General features: G+C 42.4%; 1 protein-coding gene across 1 annotated transcript in view; it reads right to left on the bottom strand.

The window, feature by feature from the left end:
• The window catches only part of LOC121314021 (vasoactive intestinal polypeptide receptor-like), an 82,934-nt gene that overhangs the window by 42,713 nt on the left and 13,739 nt on the right, over positions 1-26,482 (bottom strand). The window contains exons 4-6 of the mRNA XM_041246781.1: positions 8,283-8,386; positions 5,726-5,823; positions 4,054-4,186 (exon numbers count right to left, since the gene is read on the bottom strand). Coding sequence (XP_041102715.1) covers positions 4,054-4,186; positions 5,726-5,823; positions 8,283-8,386 — 335 coding nt within the window. The remainder of the gene's footprint in view (positions 1-4,053; positions 4,187-5,725; positions 5,824-8,282; positions 8,387-26,482) is intronic.

Genomic DNA, 26,482 nt, shown 5'->3' with positions numbered 1-26,482 from the left:
GGAGGCGGTCTGGTCTTCTCCTCTCCCTCCTTACTCGTTTCTGTCCCCTCTGACTTCTCCTCACTCTCTGTTAAGACTTTTGAATTTCACGCTGTCCAACTAACCTCACCCTCTCAACTCCTGCTAATTGTATTGTACCATCCCTTGGCCCTCTCACTCACTTTCTCGATGAACTTGACTATCTCCTCTCCTCCCTCCCTTCTCTGTCTACCCCAACTGTCCTGTTAGATGATTTGAATATCCATCTCTCCAACCCCACCCACTTCCTCCCCTTCCCTCCCATATCTCTACCAGTCTGTCTGCTATCTCCTCCTGGACACCTGTCCACTCCAGCTCATCCAGAACTCTGCTGCTCGCCTGGTGTTCTCTCTGCCTTGCTTCTCCAACCCTACTCCACTACAATGCTCACTCCACTGGCTCCTGATCCAGTTCAAGACTCTTGTTCTCGCCTACCGATGCCTTGACCAGACTGCATCCAACTACCTCCAGACCCTCAGCTCTGGGCTCCACTTGTACTAGAGGACTGGCTGTACCTCCTCTATGCTCCCTTGCCCCCAGAGCCCGCTCCGTCTCCACCCTCACCTCACAGTTGTGAAACGACCTTCCTATGGATGTCAGGACTGCCCAGTCCCTGACCACCTTCCGGAGCCTCCTCAAGACACACCTCTTCAAACAACACCAGCAAAACTCAACTCTCCCCTTCTGGGCAAATGCAGTGCACTTTAACATAAGAACATAAGAACATAAGAAAGTTTACAAATGACAGGAGGCCATTCGGCCCATCTTGCTCGTTTGGTTGTTAGTAGCTTATTGATCCCAAAATCTCATCAAGCAGCTTCTTGAAGGATCCCAGGGTGGCAGCTTCAACAACATTACTGGGGAGTTGATGACAATAGGATTCCTCAGAACACAATGCTCCCTCAGTCACACCATTGTAATTTATCAATCTGTTTGTATCACTGAATCACAGAGAAATTATCACTTATGATGCAGGGCTCCAGACTGCGACTAAAAGGGTTAAAAGTGCAACAACAACAACAAAAAAAAAAAAACATTTTGACAACTGTTTTTTAGGAGTTATAGACACAAAAATGCTGCATCTCCCTTTAAAAGCAAGTGTCAATATTTACGAATGTGACATGTCGTCGGTCTGTATATAAAAAAATGAATATCACGTTTTAATAAACTGAAGGGCGACAAGGACGATAACAAAAACGTAGAACAAGAAAACCACCAAATACAAATGCACTTCAGGTTTGTGTTTTGAACACGTGCCATTAGCAAAATGCCCTGGAAACTTAAAATAAAGAAAATAATTAATGAAGGGCTGTAATGCAGCAAAAAGTACAATAATTAAACAAACAAGGAAGTGAAAAGGTTACCATGCCAAGCTAAAAAAAGTTATCATTGCAAACTCCAATAAACCACTGTTATCTTTCACCAGTCAAATCATAGAGTGCCTCAATAAAGTTTTGAGTCAACACGTCTGTTGTGTCTTGCATCCCAGATATAACAGACTTAGTTACATTGTTTAAAGTCAGCAGTTTAAGTATGACTTAATTGCACACGATTCCAGATGAGCTGATAATATCTCTTCAGCCAAAGAAGCAGGCACAGTAATTTATGATCACCGTTACCATTATGTAAAACAGTATGTAGCGTGAGTTTTGTACTAAAGCAGGGTCAGCTATTGCAGGGAAAACAAAGTTTATTTTTCAAACTGACCATTTAAAAAATGTGACAGCAGAACACACACTTGGGACTGTAATTAGGAAGTGTACTGTGTACTGCAGCTTACTTGATTGCAGTAAACAAAAAAAAAACACACCATTTACTAAATGTGCTTGCTGTGGTGTATTTAATAAAGGGTATGTAAATCATTAGAGCGTCTGTGTTACATGCTGTCAGATCAGGATATCACTAACACTGAGCATGGCAGCAGCAGCATGCTGTCTCCATATTACTTTGCAACTCTACACAATTACAGGTGTGGTCACCAATTCAATACACAACACTTGCAAAATATTAAAAAATATAAACATGCAGAGTTCATGAATAGATTAACCATTCAGCAGAATGAGGCAACAAACAAGCGAGTACAGACACAAATCTGGTTGTAATGGGGTAGGTCTCGGTTTTACAACAGCAGTTTAAGATTGCACATGGTTACCAGTACACCTGGTGGTCCCTGATGGAAATACTGGCACTGGAGATGAAAAGGCTGAAAGCTACTGGTCTGGGAGATGGTTTCAGATTGTGTTCAGCTGCACCAATTCTAATTGTTTGACAATTGTTTTTGTTGTCATGTTCCTTCCTTATCTTTCCCAGACGACGTGTATTTACAGGCCAGCTTTAATCTGGAGAGTAAACAACCCGGGTACATACAGACACTCAGCACTTCCTTTGCTTTCCCAATGGCTAGGCTTAAAGCCCTGTGAAAACCACAGACATTTTCTTTACAATTCACAGCAGTGTCACGGGTACAGTATTCGCGGAATGTGCACGGAACTATTTCATACATTATGTGTACAGATTTTTATTATTATTTTAAACATCAAATATAGAGATAAATGCTCTGACATCATCAAGCACTTTACAATAGCTTATGAAACGGTGTTGTAATTAACAGCCTGTAGGTAAAGTGTATCTGCAAGGACAGCTTTCAGTTCTAGTACGTCAGATGCATGTTCACCATATAGGCATTGCAAAACAAATACAATGTGTAACTCGTATTGATCTTGGGCATCAGTCGACTCGTCAGTGACCATTGACAAGAAACCAATTTACCAATTCCATAATCTCCTGCTTGTGATACTCGGCAGCTTTAGGTAAGTATTCATGTCTCAGCTGGGCTGATGAAGGAATCACTCCACCATTTGCTACACTCAGCCTGAAGAATTAATGCAACTTTTGGTTGTCCACTCTTTTAAGAGGGATATTTGTGCAAACAAACGCCTCTGGCAGTCAACATGGAACCTGGAAGTCATAGTTTTTTGTTTCTTTGCAGTAATGCAGTCGCAGTACTGTTCTGGTTAAACAGTCTCAGGTAAGATTGTTACTTTACAAGCCTTTTTGTTTTCTTCTTGTGACTGTAGATGAATGCTGTGACGAGGCACAAAGCAATTACAGTAGCATACTGCACACTGGCAGAAGCAGTCATTAAACACTGCTTGCCACAAAGAACCAAACTATCATCCAAATCAGATGACTAAGCCCATCTGATTACTAAGCCCATAATTGACTCATTAATGTTTCAGGGTTTGTAAGCTACGGAGCCAGGTGTAATTGAAAAAAAAAACAACGAAAACCCCAACCTAACAGAAGCAATACATTGCGTGTGATATAAAATACATTGCGTGCGATATAAAATACATTGTGTGCGATATAAAATACATTGCGTGCGATATAAAATACATTGCGTGCGATATAAAATACATTTCCTGCGATATAAAATACATTATGTGTAATATAAAAGGTGCGGTCGTACTGAGCTTTCCAAAAGACACGGAGTGGTTGATAAAGGACATCTTTTGCTGGAATAGTTAGACAATATGATATTCTATGGTAATAGCTAAGAAATGAAATTCTACAACAATATAGAATATCCTTGGAAATAAAGCATGCCTGATAAATTCAGCACAATTAGCAGAGTCTCAAAGAGGGAGGACAGTGATGAGGAAGGGAAACAGCTTCCTCTCCTCAAAGAGGTGGGCTTGCCTATAGCAGACATACCCAGAATGCAATGTGACCAGGGTTGTATGAACGTCAGTGATTAACAGCTCAAAACAGAGTGAAAAACATAAATCAACCTGCTCTTATCTACAGTGTAGTGGAACAAAAATAATGTCACACACACTGTACTAAGGGTTATTAAAACATTAATATGAGTTAATTATAAAAATGTGATAATTATTGCCATATAAATTGAGACAATGAAACAATAAAGCATAGGCTGGAATCTAGGATTTGAGCTGCTGTCTGATGTATGCAGTATGCTGTTTTATTTTTAACATTGAAAAAGTTCTTAATGGAAGGTTGATAAAATTCACTTACTGAACCAACAAAGCAGTGATCAGATTCTCCACTTTCAAAAAGAACCACATCCTTTACAAAGACAGCAACAGCCCTCAGAATGAAGGACATGAACAGATGCATATGTATGAAGTTTCTTGTGCAGTGCAATTTCCTGAAAAGAAATAAGAGATGCACTAGAGAGACTTTGCTTTGTAACATACAGTACATGCTGCTGTGTCATTAAAGGTTAAGGGGCTCTGAAGTTCTGTGTATCTGGGAGCTTGGGCACAGTAAAAATGAATGGACCAGGGCTGAAAGCTGAGGTATGTTTACAGATTACCAGTGTCGCTATAACTCTCGTACACAAGCCTGAAGTCCTCGAACTGTATTACATACCACTTTATTGTTAATGTACTCATTTAAACAACCCAGCTACAATTCTCGGATGATTTCTCAGAGCCTTCGAGTACTCGGCTACCGACTCATTTACTATTCAAGGATTCTTTTTTTAATTAGAATTTCAAACAGGGTTTAAGCATCTGGTGCAATTAGCACTGTATGCCTTCAGGAGAGATCCACACTTTTAGAGGAACCAGATCAAACAAATATCCACTGTAAAGAAAATTACAAAATACAATGCTGTCAGCTCCTCAGTCCTTACCTGAATACACATAGAATGACCAAGACTACAGTCCTTACCTGAATACACAGAGTCATCATGACTACAGTCCTTACCTGAATAAACACAGTGACCATGACTACAGTCCTTACCTGAATACACACAGTGACCAAGACTACAGTCCTTACCTGAATACACAGAGTCATCATGACTACAGTCCTTACCTGAATAAACACAGTGACCATGACTACAGTCCTTACCTGAATACACACAGTGACCAAGACTACAGTCCTTACCTGAATACACAGAGTCATCATGACTACAGTCCTTACCTGAATAAACACAGTGACCATGACTACAGTCCTTACCTGAATACACACAGTGACCAAGACTACAGTCCTTACCTGAATACACAGAGTCATCATGACTACAGTCCTTACCTGAATAAACACAGTGACCATGACTACAGTCCTTACCTGAATACACATAGAGTGACCATGACTACAGTTCTTACCTGAATACACAGAGTCATCATGACTACAGTCCTTACCTGAATACACACAGTGACCATGACTACAATCCTTACCTGAATACACACAGTGATCATGACTACAGTCCTTACCTGAATACACACAGTGACCAAGACTACAGTCCTTACCTGAATACACATAGAATGACCAAGACTACAGTCCTTACCTGAATACACAGAGTCATCATGACTACAGTCCTTACCTGAATACACAGAGTCATCATGACTACAGTCCTTACCTGAATACACACAGTGACCAAGACTACAGTCCTTACCTGAATACACAGAGTCATCATGACTACAGTCCTTACCTGAATAAACACAATGACCATGACTACAGTCCTTACCTGAATACACACAGTGACCAAGACTACAATCCTTACCTGAATACACACAGTGACCATGACTACAGTCCTTACCTGAATAAACACAGTGACCATGACTACAGTCCTTACCTGAATACGCACAGTGACCATGACTACAATCCTTACCTGAATACACACAGTGATCATGACTACAGTCCTTACCTGAATACACACAGTGACCATGACTACAGTCCTTACCTGAATACACATAGAATGGTCATGGCTACAGTCAGGGAAATTAGAGACAAGCTATGTCCAACAGTGTAGCCAATCTTCACTGTCCCAAAGAACTGGGTCTGAGAAAAAGAACCACAGCACATAGTAAATAATACTAAAGAATGTATTAACAGGACAACACCTCCATGTTTAACATGGTACACAGTGTGACGTATGAGCATAAAACTGATAGCTAAGACACAGTCATGGCAAAAATATACTGCTTTGTAATACACTGAGGCCCAGATTTATACATTTATATTATACAAAGGATTGCGCATGTTTTACGACCGTTAAACGGGCACTGAGGGTTCTGAATCCTTGGATGGGATTTATAAAACACACGCAATGGCATAAACACGCAATTAACACGTGATTTGCAGGGGCAATGTCTGTGCGCTTTAGCCCTTGATGCATATGTAATTCTGTATATGCAGATGTAATTCTGAGGCATTTCTCAACGAAACCGCTAAAATTGGGAGGGGCTTTTGTAAATGAGGTCTATTAAATAATTCTGTCCAACTGGTGGTAATTGCAGGCCTCATATTGATTATTTTAAGATGGACCGAAAGAAAGTACACAAAAGAAAAAGTCTCATATACAATGTGGGCTCATCCTCCACCGTTATTTTAGTAATTAAAATCCAGGATCTAAGCTAATCCAGGACTAAGAACGGCCGGAAGAAAGCAACCTGGGAGGAACGAGCGATAACAAAATGAAACCACAGAGAGGTATAGTGGTAGCGGGGAAACCTTGGACAGAACCCCGAAGTATTGTGCATAGTAGGCTGAGGGAGCCGTGAGTGTAGAGTGTAGAGTGTCTGTGACCCTGGTCGTGCAGGTAGCGACGACGGGGGTAAAGCTGCCAAGTGCAGCACCTTTTATTTGCAGTTTTATTACCGTGTTTTATTTTCCCTTTTTCTTTCGCCTTCTGTTTTCATTATTATTTTTAGCACCTGCGAGTGTGCCCGCAGTTGATTCCTGTATCAGTATTGGTATTTCCGTGGTCCTGTCTATCATCGTTGATAGTCAGGCCATGGACAACAGCGCCCCCTGCGGGATAAAACAAATCACTGACCAAAGAGTCGGTAATAATAAAACTGGGCACCTGTGTGGTGTTTCAATTCCACCTGTCTGTCTCCCGTGTGTCAGTGAATCACACACCACCCTTCCACAGTAAATAAAACATATTGTTTCTGAAGTTTGAGAAGTCTATAAATCTGGAATTACTCTTTATGAAATAACAAGTCGAACTAATATGAGAAGCACAGTAACTGGATGATGCATCGTAATGTATAAGCAACCTACTACAAGCTCTGAAGTGGTACGTTTGTTTATAAAGAAGTCACCACACATTCCATATTTTATTCATTTGTCCTGGTGATGTATTTCGAGCTTGTAACATATCTTCATGTGTTACAAGTACTGCTTGTACCAAAATCTCCACTTCCATATTGATAACTTTCAGTTTTCGCTTCAGAGCATCCTCATCACCATGGCTAGTACCAGGCTGAGGTCTTTGTGTGCCTTTCATTTTCTTTGGAATGTGTAGCCTACACACGCAGGGTTGACCCAAACCCGCTATTTATTGTGCTTTAATCAGTATTATAAAATAGGTTGTTATTTTGACAGTGAGTGTGGCCATACTGAACACACACATTACGTGTTTTTTTTGCAGTCGGTTTTTCCCCTTTATAAATTTGTGCCTGAGAGTCAACAGTATCTACAATTGCAGTCTGACCCCAGAAACAAATGTTAACGATATCACCTTCCCTGTCATTCGACTGCTGTTCTCAAGCCTTCTTTACACATCCAGAGAGCGACTCCCTTTCCAAGCATGTTCCTATCACAGCCTGAACCATTCTGCTTTCCATGGAAAAAAAGAGGCTCTGCTTTACAGCTTTCAGAAACTTTGTTTTTTTTTGCTTTAGCTATCATTTTTGTTATGCGGTGTAAAACAGGGAACACACTCTCTTATTCTAATGTAATACACTGCAATTAAAAGTTGACGTTCATTTCACTTCTTTTAAATGTGATTCTTAATGTATGGACACTACATCCCTGGACTGGAGACAAATTGCAATAAGGTCTAGGTTCTTTTTACTAAGAAAAGAAAGAAAAGCACCCAATAACTCTGTTTCATTTAGGCACTAGTAGGTAGTCTTAATTTGTTTCCTATTTGTAACTGTATGGATCCTCCAAAAATGTGCTAGTGATGATTTGGAGTAAACAGTTTGAGAATCTGCTCCTAAATGATAAAATGTCATGGTTTTAGTAAAACTGCCAGTTGAACGTCATCAACATATCATCATATGAAGTGATGGCAGAACTAAAAGCCCTTTCCTGATCACAATTTGTATATGAAATTGCTTTTATGGGATATGTTTTACTGACATGCTCCAATCTGAACATTCCATCTGTATGTTATTTAGGAACCACAGAGCATGAATTCAGCTGAAAACCTGCTTAGTAATTGGGGGTAGATGAGACCTTTCCAGTCATACACTGCAGAGCCACACAGATAACAAAAGTTTACAAACCTCTTCCATAGCAGTCGTGTTGACATCGTAGCCACAAGCCACAGCATAGGAGACAGGATGCATGCCAGCCCAGCCTTGCTTAGTGCAGCTTCGTGTGACGTTACCTATGAGGCAACAATATACAGCTTTACACATCTCCTACATCCAAGGGTTTGAGAAGCTCATTGTCATCTGCCTTGAAATGCATTGCATTCTTATAATTAACACATGCAAGCTTGCTGGCAGGCTTTTCAACTACATTTTATCACACCAAGGAAATCAATGCCAGTTCATACAGGTTTTTTTGTAGTTTTTTAGGGTGATTGAACTACAAAATAAACTACATTTTAAAGGAAAATCATTAGTGTGTTGTATATTCTATGCCTTTAGTATACCAGGTAAGGATGTAAAGACATTTTTCCTTTCAGATTTATGTGGAATGCTTGTGTAATAAGCAGTGTGATGCTGTATCGTTTGACTGATTCTGCTATTTTTGCACTGTGATTCCAGTACTAGAAGGGCTGAATGGCCTCCTCTTATTTTCTTCTTCTTCCTGTGTATTCTCAGAGGTTCACATTTTTCAATAAGATAGAATACAAATATATCAGTACGCGTCACTGGCAAATGCATAAGATGCTCTTTCGAGGAAGGGGAAGAAACTTCTATTGTCACATCACATGCACATGTGAAACAAAACGTTCACATTATTGTCCTGGTAGAGAATGAAATAAAGTTCTGTCTTGATAGCTGGTTTAATAAAGAATGGGACATACTGAAGTTACTTCAGCTGCAAAAAGGATGACCCATGTCACATGACTTGAGTTAGGTATGTTGCGTTTATTTAAAGGTCATGGATTGGACCATGTAGTTGTTGACTTGACATATTAAACATCATTGACCCGGAAAAAAAAAGCTTTTACAAACTGGGGGCTCTGGAATAGAACCAAATAACACAGCTACACCTTGGGAAGGGTTAGAAATGCTTTCATAAAGCTTTTACCATTGCAAAAGCGAGGGGTTGTGGTTTAAAGACATCTTATAGCAGTTCATATTTCATAGTATTCAGATTATTCAGAGGGAGAACAATGAGAGCAAGGGGGCCACTTCAGTGGCACCCCTTCCTACAAAGACAACTTTCTTCTTTTGTCAGGACTTTAAACAATAGTTTATATAAATTTTTTGATGAACACTTGCAATCAATGTAATATCTAGTACAATATTTGAGGTCATAAGCAAAAACAAGCTGTGGAAGGGGTGTGGGTAATTCACTGACTAGGAGACAGACAGGTGTACTTGAAAACACCACACAGGTGCCCAGTTTTATTTTTAAACAGTTCTTGCTTTTTTCCGGCAGAGGGCACTGTTGACCGTGGGCTGCCTATCAACGATGATAGACAGCACCACGGAAATATCACAGCTGGTACGTGAACAGCAAGTGCACTCGCAGGTGTTCAAAGAAATAATAATGAAAACAGAAGGCGAAAAGAACAAGGGAAAATAAAACAGTAATAAAACTACAAATAAAAGGTGCTGCACTCGGCACCGTTATCCCGGTCGCCGCTACCCGCACGACCCGGATCACCGTCCTATTCTATCGGCTATCTAGCCTGCTCTTTCACAATATGCCGGGGTCTGCCCAAGGATTCCCCGCTCTCTCTCTCTGTCTCGCTGTGAACCTTTATTTTTCTCCCGGCTGATTCCCGGTCCCGAATCAAAGCTTCCGCACTTAACGCGTCTAAGTGGGCAGACCTGAAGAAACAACAGAGCGTTATTTTATAGGACTAACAATCACCCAAGACCCGCCTCTCAGCCATTCAAAGAGGGGGAAAGTCCACACACCCACTTTCCCACCTCCCCGTGTCACTGCCATGACTCACAGGCGGTTGTTGGGCGACTGCCGCCCTCTTCCTGCAGCCCGTGAACACGCCAGCAGAGTCAGCACAGATCTCTCCCTGTTACATATCCTTCCCCTCAGAATGACACCACCGGTTCATTCGAAAATCTTACACCCCCATGCCTTCCCGAGAGAAAAAGTCTGCGTTTAGATGCAGCTTTCCTGCTTGGTGGACTACCCTGAAGGCATAGGGCTGCAAGGCCAAGTACCACCGTGTGATTCTGGCGTTGCTATCTTTCATCCGGTGAAGCCATGCTAAGGGGGCATGATCTGTAACCAGGGTGAAGTGTCGCCCCAGGAGGTAGTACCGGAGTGACTCGACTGCCCATTTTACCGCGAGACACTCCTTCTCGATGGTGCTATAATTTTTCTCGCGGGGAAGGAGCTTCCTGCTGATATACAGGACCAGGTGCTCACTTCCCTGAACCTCCTGAGACAACACTGCCCCGAGACCTGTCTCTGACGCATCCGTCTGCAGGGTGAACCTCTTACCAAAATCCGGGCTGCATAGCACTGGCTTACTACACAGCCCCCGCTTCAAGGCGAGAAAGGCCCTCTGGCACGACTCCGTCCACTGAACCGTATTTGGGGCAGCCTTCCGGGTGAGGTCTGTCAAGGGAGCAGCAAGCGTAGCGAAACTCGGGATGAACTTTCTATAATAGCCCCCTAGTCCCAAGAAAGAGCACACCTGGGTTTTGGTTGTAGGAACCGACCAGTCAGCCAAGGCTTTCACCTTAGCAACTAGCGGTCTGATCTGGCCGCCCCCTACTCGATACCTCAAATACTCCGACTCGCTCTTCCCAATGGCACACTTCTTTGGGTTAGCAGTGAGCCCCGCCTCCCGCAAGGATTGCAGCACCGCCGCTACCTTACACAGATGACTCGGCCAATCCTCACTGTGGATAACCACGTCATCTATGTAAGCAGCGGCGTACTGCTGATGGGGCCGCAAGATGCGATCCATCATCCGCTGGAAAGTGGCGGGGGCTCCGTGCAACCCAAAGGGCATGGTCCTGAATTGGTACAACCCGAAGGGAGTCGAAAACGCCGTCCTCTCTCTAGATTCCGGAGTCAGGGGTATCTGCCAGTACCCCTTCGTTAAATCCAGTGTCGTCATAAAATGAGCCGTGCCTAGACGCTCCAGCAACTCATCTACTCGGGGCATTGGATAAGCGTCAAATTTCGATTTCTCATTGATTCGTCTGAAATCAATGCAAAATCGAGTTGACCCGTCTGGCTTATCAACTAAAACGATTGGACTGTTCCAGTCACTTTGGGACTCTTCTATTACCCCCAGTCTCAGCATTTCGTCAATTTCCGCTTTTATTACCTGTCTTTTACGCTCAGGTATACGGTACGGCCTCTGGCGAACTAGCGCCCCCGGCTCAATATCAATGTGATGATGGGCTACTCGAGTCTGCCCCGGGACTGAAGAGAACACGTCAGGAAACTCCGCCACCAGACCGCGAGCCTGACATTTCTGCGTTGGTGTCAGATTCTCAGCAATCTGTACCGATCCTTTTCTTGCCAACACAGAAAGATCAGGTCCCAGGTCCGTGACGTCATCTGCATGCGCCACTAACAACGCCTCTGGTTGTAACCAAGGCTTTAAGAGATTGATATGGTAAATGTGTTTCTCTGTCCGTCGCTCTGGCTGGCAGATATCATAGTCCACCCTCCCAACCTGGCGTGTAACCTCAAAGGGTCCTTGCCACTTAGCCAAGAGTTTTGACTCAGAACTGGGTAATAAGAGAAGTACCTTATCCCCCGGCTGAAATGTGCGCAACCGGGCTCCTCGGTTATATTGTGTCTCCTGTCTGTGCTGCGCCTGCTGCAAATTGTCATGCGCCCATTTCCCAACAGACTCAAGACGTTTGCGCAGGTCCAACACATACCGGACTGTATTGGTCGAATTGTCCTGCTGCTCCTCCCACATCTCTCTGACCAGATCGAGCACGCCCCGGGGTCTCCGCCCATACAGCAGCTCGAATGGTGAAAACCCCGTAGAAGCCTGGGGAACCTCTCTGATCGCAAAGAGAAGAGGAGGAATCAGCTGGTCCCAGTAACGCACATCACTACGAATAAATCTGCGCAACATGTTCTTAAGGGTCTTATTAAAGCGTTCCACCAAACCATCGGTCTGAGGATGAAACATCAAGGTCCTAATGGTCTTAATTCCCAAAAGCTTACATGTTCCGCGGATTAGCCGGGACATAAAATTGGTGCCTTGATCGGTTAGTATCTCTTTGGGAATCCCCACCCGGGAGAAAACCTTCACAAGCTCGTTGGCAACAGACTTAGCGGACATAGATCGGAGGGGAATTGCCTCTGGATAACGCGTAGCGTAATCCAGAATGACAAGTAGGTGGGTGTATCCTGCCGCACTCCTTTCTAGTGGCCCAACTATGTCCATCCCAATACGCTCAAACGGAGCTTCCACTAGGGGCAAAGGCACCAGAGGGGCTCGTGGAACGGCTCTAGGGCTGGCCTTCTGACATTCCCCACAACGCTCACAAAACCGCTTAACATCGCCATCCAGCCCCAGCCAGAAGAACCGTGACACAAGCCTTGCTTTAGTTTTATCCCTTCCCAAATGACCAGACAGGGGAATAGCGTGAGCCAGCTGCAACAAATCCTCCTTAAAGGGCTGAGGAATGAGCAACTGATGACGCACTTCACCGGTCTGGGGTAATTTATCAACACGGTACAGTAGGTCTCGATCAATTTCAAAGTGGGGGTACGTGGCGGCGCGTCTGGGCTCGACCACCCGACCATTAACCACCGCTGCTTGGTCAAAGAGCCTGCCCAGCACGTCGTCACGCCCTTGCTCGAGTCGGAAGTCACGGGAGCGAGCTAAGAAATCAGCTCCCATGGCTTCCAACTCGGGGTCAGGTCGGTCCCGAGCAGAGGCAGCCGAGCCAGACCCCTGCGCTGGCTCCGCGACCTCCCCCCCGGACTCTTCACCAACCGCCCCCACCTGAAACTTCTCCGACTCCCTCCATTGCCAGCCCTCATTCTTAGCGATCCGACGCTCCCGTTTAGTTTTACGGGGTTTAAATCTATGGCAAAACCATTCTGGATCGCGAAAGGGAAAAATCTCTCCAATTACTTCCTCTTTCTTAGCCAATAAAGAAGATGGGGCTGTCAGAGCAGCCAACCAATCTTTAAACTGCTCACAGTCCCATCCCAGAACTACTGGTAGCGGCAATCGAGGACATAATCCTACCTGCACCTGCGTCACCTGCTGGCCAATAGTCATACACACATTTATCTTGGGATAGGAGCGGACATCCCCATGAATACATTTAATATACACCCGTCCCAATATACGTTTATGCCCCGGTGAGATTAGGCTCTCCTGTACCAGAGACTGACTACACCCTGAGTCCAGGAGAGCCTGGGTTTTTGTACCATCCACTGTCACAGGAATAACAAAACCCGTGTGCTGAAGTGACTGAGGTAATTGAACGCGCCTACCTGGTCGGCTGAGGTCACACTCCATCACGGGGCAGTCCCGGGAGAGGTGGCCCACCTCCCTGCACGTCCAACACCTCGGTGGGCTGGTTTCTCTCCCCGAAGTTTTGAAAAGAGGGGGAAACACTGGAGCCATAAAAGGGGCCCGCCGATAAGGCGTCCGCGCGAGACCCCGGTCCGACACTGCAGCAGCCCTTGGGTATTCCCACCCTGCCCCAGTACCCGGGCCGGGAGCTCCCGCCGACACCCCCAAACCAAATCCTGGACTACCCCTTCCCCCCAGTCCCTTCGCCCTTTCCGGGGCCAGTTGAGGTTTAGTTTCGCGGGCGTTGGTTCCGCTGCCTGGTACCGCTCTGCAAGTTCGACCGCCCGGTCCAGCGTGTCTGGTGCCTGCCGCTGGACCCACAGCCGAGGTTCCGGGGCTAGACATTCCAGGAAGCGCTCCACCACGATCAACTCCACCACCCTGGCTTTGGTGTTCAGCTCCGGGTTCAACCAACCCAGGGCGTAATCCTTCAGACGGTGGGCGATGGCTCGCTGGTGCTCCCCTACCGCAAACTGCTCCTCTCGGAATTTCTTCCGATACCCCTCCGGTGTGGCCCCCACGCGATTAAGGATGACGGTTTTCAGCGTGGGGTAATCCATCATCCGATCCGGGGACAGCGTTCTCGCTGCTGCTTGCGCCTCCCCCGTGAGCTGAGGAAGCAGGTAACTAGCCCACTGGGCTGGATCCCACCCAGCCGAGGTCGCCATGGCCTCAAACACCTCTAAATAGGTGTCAGGTCGATCCTCGGCCGTCATTTTTGTGGGGTCTAGCCGCCCCCTGCACTGCTGCGGTGAGCATCTGGCGCAGGAGGTCCATCATCGCAGCAAACTATGTGGCATCCATGGCTCGTCTGCTCCTTCCGTGGACGCACTGCTTGGGGCAATGCCAGTGAATCCCACTGCTAACACCACGTGTGGAAGGGGTGTGGGTAATTCACTGACTAGGAGACAGACAGGTGTACTTGAAAACACCACACAGGTGCCCAGTTTTATTTTCAAACAGTTCTTGCTTTTTTCCGGCAGACGGCAATGTTGACCGTGGGCTGCCTATCAACGATGATAGACAGCACCACGGAAATACCACAGCTGGTACGTGAACAGCAAGTGCACTCGCAGGTGCTCAAAGAAATAATAATGAAAACAGAAGGCGAAAAGAACAAGGGAAAATAAAACAGTAATAAAACTACAAATAAAAGGTGCTGCACTCGGCAGCGTTATCCCGGTCGCCGCTTGTGGCAGAGCAAAGCTCTGCCCTTTAAATTGGCAGAGATGGGGTTAACTTCCCCTACCTGCCTGGGTTTATTATGTTCAGGTGGCTGGGGTTGATTAGTTGATTAGGTTGATTAACGATCAATCAGCGCCCAGCCACCTGATATAAAAGGAGGCCTCTGCTTCTCATTTGGGGAGAGGGAGCTGAGGAAGCAGGTTGGTTTTTTTTTGGTTGTTTGGAAAGCTTGAATCCAGTGAAGGCATTGCCCAGCCTGGAGATTGTTATTTTTGTAAATTTTGCTTTTTATCTTTTTTGTGTTTAAATTGCTTTGTTTTGGCCCTTGTGCCCTTTCATTTTGTGTTTATTTATAATAAAATAGTTATTTTTTTTTAACTGCAGTCTGTCTCTGGGCCTCTATCCACTCGCCAGCCTGCCACACCGCTACTCGCATGACCCGGATCACCGTCCTATTCTATCGGCTATCTAGCCTGCTCTTTCACAATACGCCGGGGTCTGCCCAAGGATTCCCCGCTCTCTCTCTCTGTCTCGCTGTGAACCTTTATTTTTCTCCCGGCTGATTCCCGGTCCCGAATCAAAGCTTCCGCACTCTTAACGTGTCTAAGTGGGCAGACCTGAGGAAACAACAGAGAGTTATTTTATAGGACCAACAATCACCCAAGACCCGTCTCTCAGCCATTCAGAGAGGGGGAAAGTCCACACACCCACTTTCCCACCTCCCCGTGTCACTGCCATGACTCACAGGAGGTTGTTGGGTGACTGCCGCCCTCTTTCTGCAGCCCGTGAACACGCCAGCAGTCAGTACAGATCTCTCCCTGTTACATAAGCATAAAGTGTTTTAATGTTTATTTTGTCAGGTTAATGGTGAACTCCTAATAAAGTCAACTTGCTTCTTGGCACAATATTTGCTCATCCCTTATAGATATATCAGCAGCTCATTCAGAACTATCAGAAGAGATTAGAGAATTCATATCAGCGGCTCATTCAGAACTATCAGAAGAGATAAGAGAATTCATATCAGCGGCTCATACAGAGCTATCAGTGGAGATAAGAGAATTCATATCAGCAGCTAGTTCAGAACTATCAGAAGAGATAAGAGAATTCATATCAGCAGCTCATTCAGAACTATCAGAAGAGATTAGAGAATTCATATCAGCGGCTCATTCAGAACTATCAGAAGAGATTAGAGAATTCATATCAGCGGCTCATTCAGAACTATCAGAAGAGATAAGAGAATTCATATCAGCAGCTAGTTCAGAACTATCAGAAGAGATAAGAGAATTCATATCAGCAGCTCATTCAGAACTATCAGAAGAGATAAGATAATTCATATCAGTGGCTCATACAGAGCTATCAGTGGAGATAAGAGAATTCATATCAGCAGCTCATACAGAGCTATCAGTAGAGATAAGAGAATTCATATCAGCAGCTCATGTTAACATGTTAAATTACATTAACGTTCATAAACTGAACTGCTCAAGTTGTCAGCTTCAAAAGGGAACACTAATTGGATCATGGCTGAATTGCAGAGTATTTCATTTACCAAGCTCCACTACTGCATTAACAAACACTGATAACATCCCCTTCTTCAGCAGTATTTCATTTACCAAGCTCCATTATCTATTACTGCATTAACAAACACTGACAGCATCCCATTCCTCAGCAGTATTTCATTTACCAAGCTCCACTACCCATTACTGCATTAACAAACACTGACAGCATCCCATTCTTCAGCAGTATTTCATTTACCAAGCTCCACTACCCATTACTGCATTAACAAACACTGACAGCATCCCATTCTTCAGCAGTATTTCATTTACCAAGCTCCACTACCCATTACTGCATTAACAAACACTGACAACATCCCATTCTTCAGCAGTATTTCATTTACCAAGCTCCACTACCCATTACTGCATTAACAAACACTGACAACATCCCATTCTTCAGCAGTATTTCATTTACCAAGCTCCACTACCCATTACTGCATTAACAAACACTGACAGCATCCCATTCTTCAGCAGTATTTCATTTACCAAGCTCCACTACCCATTACTGCATTAACAAACACTGACAACATCCCATTCTTCAGCAGTATTTCATTTACCAAGCTCCACTACCCATTACTGCATTAACAAACACTGACAACATCCCATTCTTCAGCAGTATTTCATTTACCAAGCTCCACTACCCATTACTGCATTAACAAACACTGACAACATCCCATTCTTCAGCAGTATTTCATTTACCAAGCTCCACTACCCATTACTGCATTAACAAACACTGACAGCATCCCATTCTTCAGCAGTATTTCATTTACCAAGCTCCACTACCCATTACTGCATTAACAAACACTGACAACATCCCATTCTTCAGCAGTATTTCATTTACCAAGCTCCACTACCCATTACTGCATTAACAAACACTGACAACATCCCATTCTTCAGCAGTATTTCATTTACCAAGCTCCACTACCCATTACTGCATTAACAAACACTGACAACATCCCATTCTTCAGCAGTATTTCATTTACCAAGCTCCACTACCCATTACTGCATTAACAAACACTGACAACATCCCATTCTTCAGCAGTATTTCATTTACCAAGCTCCACTACCCATTACTGCATTAACAAACACTGACAACATCCCATTCTTCAGCAGTATTTCATTTACCAAGCTCCACTACCCATTACTGCATTAACAAACACTGACAACATCCCATTCCTCAGCAGTATTTCATTTACCAAGCTCCACTACCCATTACTGCATTAACAAACACTGACAACATCCCATTCTTCAGCAGTATTTCATTTACCAAGCTCCACTACCCATTACTGCATTAACAAACACTGACAACATCCCATTCTTCAGCAGTATTTCATTTACCAAGCTCCACTACCCATTACTGCATTAACAAACACTGACAACATCCCATTCTTCAGCAGTATTTCATTTACCAAGCTCCACTACCCATTACTGCATTAACAAACACTGACAACATCCCATTCTTCAGCAGTATTTCATTTACCAAGCTCCACTACCCATTACTGCATTAACAAACACTGACAACATCCCATTCTTCAGCAGTATTTCATTTACCAAGCTCCACTACCCATTACTGCATTAACAAACACTGACAACATCCCATTCCTCAACAGTATTTCATTTACCAAGCTCCACTACTGCATTAACAAACACTGACAGCATCCCATTCCTCAACAGTATTTCATTTACCAAGCTCCACTACCCATTACTGCATTAACAAACACTGACAACATCCCATTCCTCAACAGTATTTCATTTACCAAGCTCCACTACTTACTGCATTAACAAACACTGACAGCATCCCATTCCTCAACAGTATTTCATTTACCAAGCTCTACTACCCATTACTGCATTAACAAACACTGACAGCATCCCATTCCTCAACAGTATTTCATTTACCAAGCTCCACTACCCATTACTGCATTAACAAACACTGACAGCATCCCATTCCTCAGCAGTATTTCATTTACCAAGCTCCACTACCCATTACTGCATTAACAAACACTGACAGCATCCCATTCTTCAGCAGTATTTCATTTACCAAGCTCCACTACCCATTACTGCATTAACAAACACTGACAGCATCCCATTCTTCAGCAGTATTTCATTTACCAAGCTCCACTACCCATTACTGCATTAACAAACACTGACAACATCCCATTCTTCAGCAGTATTTCATTTACCAAGCTCCACTACCCATTACTGCATTAACAAACACTGACAACATCCCATTCTTCAGCAGTATTTCATTTACCAAGCTCCACTACCCATTACTGCATTAACAAACACTGACAACATCCCATTCTTCAGCAGTATTTCATTTACCAAGCTCCACTACCCATTACTGCATTAACAAACACTGACAACATCCCATTCTTCAGCAGTATTTCATTTACCAAGCTTCACTACCCATTACTGCATTAACAAACACTGACAACATCCCATTCCTCAGCAGTATTTCATTTACCAAGCTCCACTACCCATTACTGCATTAACACACACTGACAACATCCCATTCCTCAGCAGTATTTCATTTACCAAGCTCCACTACACATTACTGCATTAACAAACACTGACAGCATCCCATTCTTCAGCAGTATTTCATTTACCAAGCTCCACTACACATTACTGCATTAACAAACACTGACAGCATCCCATTCTTCAGCAGTATTTCATTTACCAAGCTTCAATACCCATTACTGCATTAACAAACACTGATAACATCCTCTTCTTCAGCAGTATTTCATTTACCTAGCTCCACTGCTGCAATAAAAAAACACTGATAACATCCCAACATCATGATAACTGTGAATAAAATACATCCTTATAAATGAGTCAACCTTATCTAAAACATACTGGGTCAATGGCAGCAGAGCACTGGTTTAGTCCACTTCAAGCAGACTAACTTCGGTTAGTTTAGCTGATCTGATCAAGTGAAACATGTTAAACTGATCACTGGAACAAGGATCACAGACATTTCAAAGATACATGTTCTGTGTGTGTAGTGCAAATATAACTAGACCACATCATTTTCCTCTTGTTTACAAAGTTAATTTACACAGTTCTCCTTGTTCTTTTATATTGAATTCACTTTACTTTAACAGGACTTAAACGAATATGACCTGTTTTTTAAAATTCAGTGGAATTCACCATTCTACACAATGCATACTGTCTGCTGTAAAATACTGTACAGTACATATGCAGGCTGATGCAATCCACACTAAACTTGATCTAGTTTAGCTGCTGATCCTAAGGAGCTGGTCAGCCTTTGCTATGCTGCCCCCAGGATCCTCCCTCCAACACTTTGCCAGTACAGTAAGTGGCAGCATGGTACAGATTCAGAGAAACAAAAGCACTCCGCACTTCAGCCATAGCTTGTGGTCTATCAATATACAAATAATACAGAGAAGGCTCTCAAGAGCTCTAACAACTCAGCAAAGTTCCCTTGCTAAGATTTAACAAACACAGAGAGTGATTTTTACATAGTAAAAACACATTATAATCAATGGGCCACCTGCAGTTCCTGGAAAATGTTTATTGTGATTGTCAAATGTAAAATTACAGCTGAAATGACTCGCTGTTCTTTCTGTTTTTTTTGTTTTTTTTTCTTGGAAGCTGGCAATATTGATCAATTAAAAATCATCTGAATGAATTAGTGTGGCAAGTAGCAGAAATAAAACGGGCTGGAAGCTTTGAGTTTAAACATTTAATTACAGGGTATTAGGGAACTGTTTTCTTTTTACCAGTGCTTTGGACTTTTTTTTTTTGAAGAGCAGATATAATTGCAAGTAGATGAATGTGGATTTGTCTTGCACATCATAACACCTTCTGAACCCCATGCATTGTATGAGCAAGTATAGGAACAGCACACTATTGAAAACAACATTAAATGCTTTCTGGAAAAGATCAGCAGGGCAGGACAATGTTATTTAGAACAGGATAACAAGAGCCCTGTAGCTTTCTTATAATCATTGACAACCAGAGCCCCCTAGCTCTCATAACTATTGACAATCAGAGCCCTGTAGCTCTCTCATAACCATTGATAACCAGAGCCCTCTACCTCTCTCATAACCATTGATAACCAGAGCCCCATAGCTCTCATAACCATTGATAACCAGAGCCCTGTAGCTCTTTCATAACCACTGATAATCAGAGCCCTGTAGCTCTCTCATAACCATTAACAACCAGAGCCCTTTACCTCTCTCATAACCATTGATAACCAGAGCCCTCTACCTCTCTCATAACCATTGATAACCAGAGCCCCATAGCTCTCATAACCATTGATAACCAGAGCCCTGTAGCTCTGTCATAACCACGGATAACCAGAGCCCCCTAGCTCTCATAACCATTGATAACCAGAGCCCTCTACCTCTTTCATAACCATTGACAACCAGAGCCCTCTACCTCTCTCATAACCATTGACAACCAGAGCCCTGTAGCTCTCTCATAGCCACTGATAACCAGAGCCCTGTAGCTCTCTCATAGCCATTGACAACCAGAACCCTGTAGCTCTCTCAAAACCACTGATTAAGATGAATTGAGAATGGAAGCAGTAACAATTACAGACTGCATTATCTCTTTTACTTGATATATTTATAACATGTGGAATCAATGTTGTGTTTACATGTTGTTAGACTACAGAATACACACACTCCACATCTACAATAAGTAGTTGAATAATACTTGAAGTATTTTACAAGCAATTGAGATTCTAATTTGGACAGAAATCTTTATTTATGTGCTGTAATAGAATCCTTGATATATAGAGAGATTCGTGCACACGGGACTCCCTCTCCTTGTTCTTCTGCAAAATCATAGGTATAAAAACAAAACTGTAATTTGACATAACTGCCCTGGCTGTTGCAGGTTCTTTATGGCGATATTTCTCCTGGACAGCATACATATTTTACAATACTATTACTCTGTTCTGTATTGAATCAGGTACATTCTCATTTACAAAGGTCATACAGTATTTTGCAAAGCCAGGATCTAAGTGTTAACTGCAGCAGTTCATATAAACATGTTAACTGTTTGAATCCAGTTGACCTAAATGAGGATTTTTTTAGCATCGTTCTGTGCGCTCATTAACCCTTAAAAAGCTAAGTTTTTGCTCAGTTATAAGCTGTCCCATATTTTATTTTCTCAAGAGAATTATGTTCCAGAAGCAAATAACATGACTTCAAGTCTCAGGGAATATTAAAGGGAAAAAAACAAACATTTGGGCCATCAGATGTTTAATGCTTTGCAGCTGTTCTCCTGCACCAGCACAGTGATTCTGAGTGACTTCTTGACTAGAACCACACCAGTCATGATACACAATAAGCAAAACTGATATTCTTTTTACACTGCAAGTCATATATTTAAATTCTGTATCTTGACAGAACTGATTCTGAAAAAAAAAATCTTTAAAAGTATTTTGCAGATTCTACTTCAATGTAGACAGAAAACAGATGCCAGGTCAAATAAATTGTATATATTAAAACATCATTGAAAGCAATGCCACAGCAAGTTACAGACCACACTTGTGTGGGCTTTTAAAAAAACATTTTCTGATGAATCGCAATGCTTTCAGTTTTCAGAGGGTTGTGTTTTTAACTGGCCTGTTGCAAGATTCAGTTGGCTAATTTATTCTTTTAGATTCCTTTGTTTGATGTTGCTTTCATTACACTTTTCACATGCTTTATTGCACAGTATTCAGTGGTTACCAAATCGCAGAGATCTGAAAACTGTCGTCTAAGTACACATTGGGCTAGATTCTCAAAAGGGTTTCCTCTAAGAAATTGTCATCAGCATGACAGTGAGAGCACACCCAAATAAGAAATCGACAACTCGGACATTTCATTTATTCATCCTTTTAGAAATGCAAATGTTTTTTTTTCTTTCTTTCAGAAACAAAATTTGCCAATGATGATTTGGAATAGTTTGTAGTGCAAACTGCATTTTCATCGTAACACTTAAAGTGAAAATGTTGTCATATGTACTAAGAGAAAATATTTTAATGAAGGCAGCCGCAATGTACCAATTTAAATATCTGTTGTGTCTTCTTAGCAAGATCTCTAGCATTGTACATTGTTTAAATAATTAGCAGATGCCGAGTTATGGCTGCTGCAGCAGAGGCTGCCCGAAGGATAATGTCTACATATCAAGGGTGCACGTATCAGAATAACATTGTCTTTGTTAAATGTAAATGTCATAAGAACATAACAGCAACATTCGCACCATTTTGCTCGCTTGGTTGTTCGTAGCTTATGGATCCCAGAATCTCATCAAGCAGCTTCTTGAAGGATCCCAGGGTGTCAGCTTCAATAACATTACTGGGGAGTTGGTTCCAGACTCTCACAATTCTCTGTGTGAAAAAGTGCCTCCTAATTTCCCCTTTGTCTAATCTCCATTTGTGACCTCTAGTTCTTGTTTCTTTTTTCAGGTTGAAAAGGTCCCTTGGGTTGACATTGTCAATTTGAATTAATGAATGCTTGAATCAAATCTCCGCATTGTCTTCTTTGTTCAAGACTGAATAGATTCAGTTATTTTAGCCTGTCTGCATATCCTCTTTGTAGTGAGGTGACCAGAACTAAACACAACATTCAAGATGAGGTCTTACTAATGCATTGTACAGTTTTAACATTACTTTCCCTTGATTTAAATTCAACACTTTTCACAATATATCTGAGCATCGCCTTTTTTATAGCTTCCCCACATTGTCTAGATGAAGACATTTCTGAGTCAACATAAACTCCTAGGTCTTTTTCATAGATTCCTTCTACAATTTCAGGATGTACCATATGATATTTATAATGTACATTTTTGTAGCTTGCGTGCAGTATCTTACAATATTCTCTATTAAATGTTATTTGCCATGTGTCTGCCCAGTTCTAAATCGTGTCTCGATCATTTCGAATGACCTTTGCTGTTGCAACAGTTTTTTCCTACTCCTCCTATTTGTGTCAATTTAAATTTAACAAGCTTGCTTACTGTACCAGAATCTTATTATAGCAGTCATCTGTACCATGCATTATTTTCGGTCTTCATTTATTGTTGTGTATATGCCAAAAACATGCGAGTAGGCACATACGTGTTAATTGTTTTATTGTTTAATTATTAGTTATCCCCTGCACCTGGTGTTTATTGTAATTAAGAGCCAGGTGCAGGGTATTATTTATAGAAAGCAGCCATGGTGTTCAGGGCTGCTGTGGGTGGAAAGCCCGCTTGTAGGTGTATGCAAGTGTAAAGAAAGAGAAAGGTAGTGTGTAAAAACCTTTGTGTGCGTGACGTTTGTGTTAACAGGTAAACATCTTAGCTGTCCTGTTTATAGTTTAAGTTACTGTGTGTGTCAGTTAGTGCTTGTGAGAGCCAGGTGTTTATTTTGTGTTTGTTTGTTGGTGTTTAAAAGGGGTAACGAACTGTGAGTAGCAAAAGCTGTTACATATGGTTCGTTGCCCCTTTCAAGCAGGACCCAGGACACGGAAATGGAAGTTTTTAATACACAAACACAAAATAAAAACCTAGCTCTGACAAGCACTAACACACACAGTAACGTAAACTATAAACAGGACAGCTAAGATGTTTACCTGTTAACACAAACGTCACACATTAAATAATACCCTGCACCTGGCTCTAATTTACAATAAACACCAGGTGCAGGGGATAACTAATAATTAAACAATAAAACAATTAACACGTATGTGCCTACTCACATGTTTTTGGCAGGAAGGATTTTAACCCCCTCCTTGCCGTGTTACACACACACACACACACACATATATATATATATATATATAATATATATATATATATATATATATATATATATAATGTGTGTGGTGTGTAACATGGCAAGGAGGGGGTTAAAATCCTTCTTGCCAAACACACAGGAAAATGTGCGCTATTGTTAATTTTGAATTTTTTTATTGTCTTGGCAGTTGGCCCCATTGTTGTAAATTAGAGCCAGCTGCCTATACTTGTTTCTCTGGGGCATAGAAACCACAGAGTTAATTCATTCAGGGCTGCTGTGTGAAGAGGCTGACTGTGTGTGTAATCAGTCATATAAATGAAAAAGGTACCGTGTGTTCTTTTTCGGTGTGTCTTTCAGCCTGTAAACAGCTTAGCTGTCCGGTTTATTAGAGTAGGTTCCTGTGTTTGTTTAGTTAGTGCTTGAAAAGACCTACATTTTGTTTTCTTTTTTGTTTATTTTTAATTATTAAAAGTGCGCGTCAGCACTAAACTTCAAGTTCCTCTGTGCTTGTTCTCATTTACAGGGGCAAATGACCTTCAGTCAGTACGGTTACAATATACAGTAAATGAAAGGCAGTTTAATCCAAGCCGAATCTATAGCGAGGCCCCCACCTTCACCCCTAAATAAAACATGTGTTTCTATCAAAAAGCTTTTCATAATCATACAGGAGTAGCCCCTCGCTAAACCGAACATGTTTGTCTGACATTAGGCGGTATTGGGTTTAAAAAAAAACAAAAAAAACACGCACATATACATTATAGGGCTCAATGTATTTTAAATGTATAAATCATTGTGCTGAATTAAAACTAATGTGTTTTGGGTAGGCTGCACATTACATTATGAAATAATATATACATCTCTACAGTACGCCTATACAGTGTGCAGTACAATAGTGAAATGAACACATAGCGCACTTTCTTTTTACCTTAGCCTGTATGCTACTGGAATAGTAATAAATCATGCTGCTGCATTGCACACATTGGTGTACTGAAAATAAGATTATTTTAAATTGAAACTAAATGATTTTAACTGATTTTATTATTATTATTATTATTATTATTATTATTGGCAGCCTGGACAATTAACACAAAATAGATCATGGTGCTGCATTGACAAGTTAGTTACAGGAGGACAGTCAATTCTCGTTAATATGAATTTCAAGGGACTATCAAATTTTGCATTATACCACTAATTCATATTCACGAGTAGCCTATAAGCCAAATGTATACTGCCTGTGTTTATTCAAGTTAGTCAGGGGTGCAGTGCTAAACTGTGCACAATTACAAACCACCTGCACATTAATAGAATAGGTGGGTTTCCTTTTCCTATAGAGGCGCAGAATGAGCTGGATGGGTTAGTGGCACACGTGTGGAGTCTATTGTTCCCTGGTTTTAGGGAAAAATAGGTATTTCGTTGTTTGCCCCATAAATGCATTGAGTGCAAATCTTCTTCCCCTTTTTGTGAATTTATGGAGGAACACCCATAACTACATATTCATCTGAGGTTGAACTGCAAACAAAAACTGTTGCCGCAAAGCATTATTTAATAATCCTACCTTTAGCCCTTTAGTAATCCTGCCTATGGAGACAGGCACAGCCCTTTAGTAATCCTGCCTATGGAGACAGGCACAGCCCTTTAGTAATCCTGCCTATTGAGACAGGCACAGCCCTTTAGTAATCCTGCCTATGGAGACAGACACAGCCCTTTAGTAATCCTGCCTATTGAGACAGGCACAGCCCTTTAGTAATCCTGCCTATGGAGACAGGCACAGCCCTTTAGTAATCCTGCCTATGGAGACAGGCACAGCCCTTTAGTAATCCTGCCTATTGAGACAGGCACAGCCCTTTAGTAATCCTGCCTATGGAGACAGACACAGCCCTTTAGTAATCCTGCCTATTGAGACAGGCACAGCCCTTTAGTAATCCTGCCTATGGAGACAGGCACAGCCCTTTAGTAATCCTGCCTATGGAGACAGGCACAGCCCTTTAGTAATCCTGCCTATTGAGACAGGCACAGCCCTTTAGTAATCCTGCCTATTGAGACAGGCACAGCCCTTTAGTAATCCTGCCTATTGAGACAGGCACAGCCCTTTAGTAATCCTGCCTATTGAGACAGGCACAGCCCTTTAGTAATCCTGCCTATTGAGACAGGCACAGCCCTTTAGTAATCCTGCCTATTGAGACAGGCACAGCCCTTTAGTAATCCTGCCTATTGAGACAGGCACAGCCCTTTATTAATTCTACTCCAGACTATCTTCATTATTTAACTGACTTGCCTTAAGAGTGAATTCAATTGAAATCTATC

The sequence above is a fragment of the Polyodon spathula genome, chromosome 4 (genome assembly GCF_017654505.1).
Source record: "Polyodon spathula isolate WHYD16114869_AA chromosome 4, ASM1765450v1, whole genome shotgun sequence".
In the NCBI taxonomy this organism is placed as follows: domain Eukaryota; kingdom Metazoa; phylum Chordata; class Actinopteri; order Acipenseriformes; family Polyodontidae; genus Polyodon; species Polyodon spathula.
Note: the sequence above shows the minus strand (reverse complement) of the source record. Positions and strands in the feature narration are given on the sequence as shown.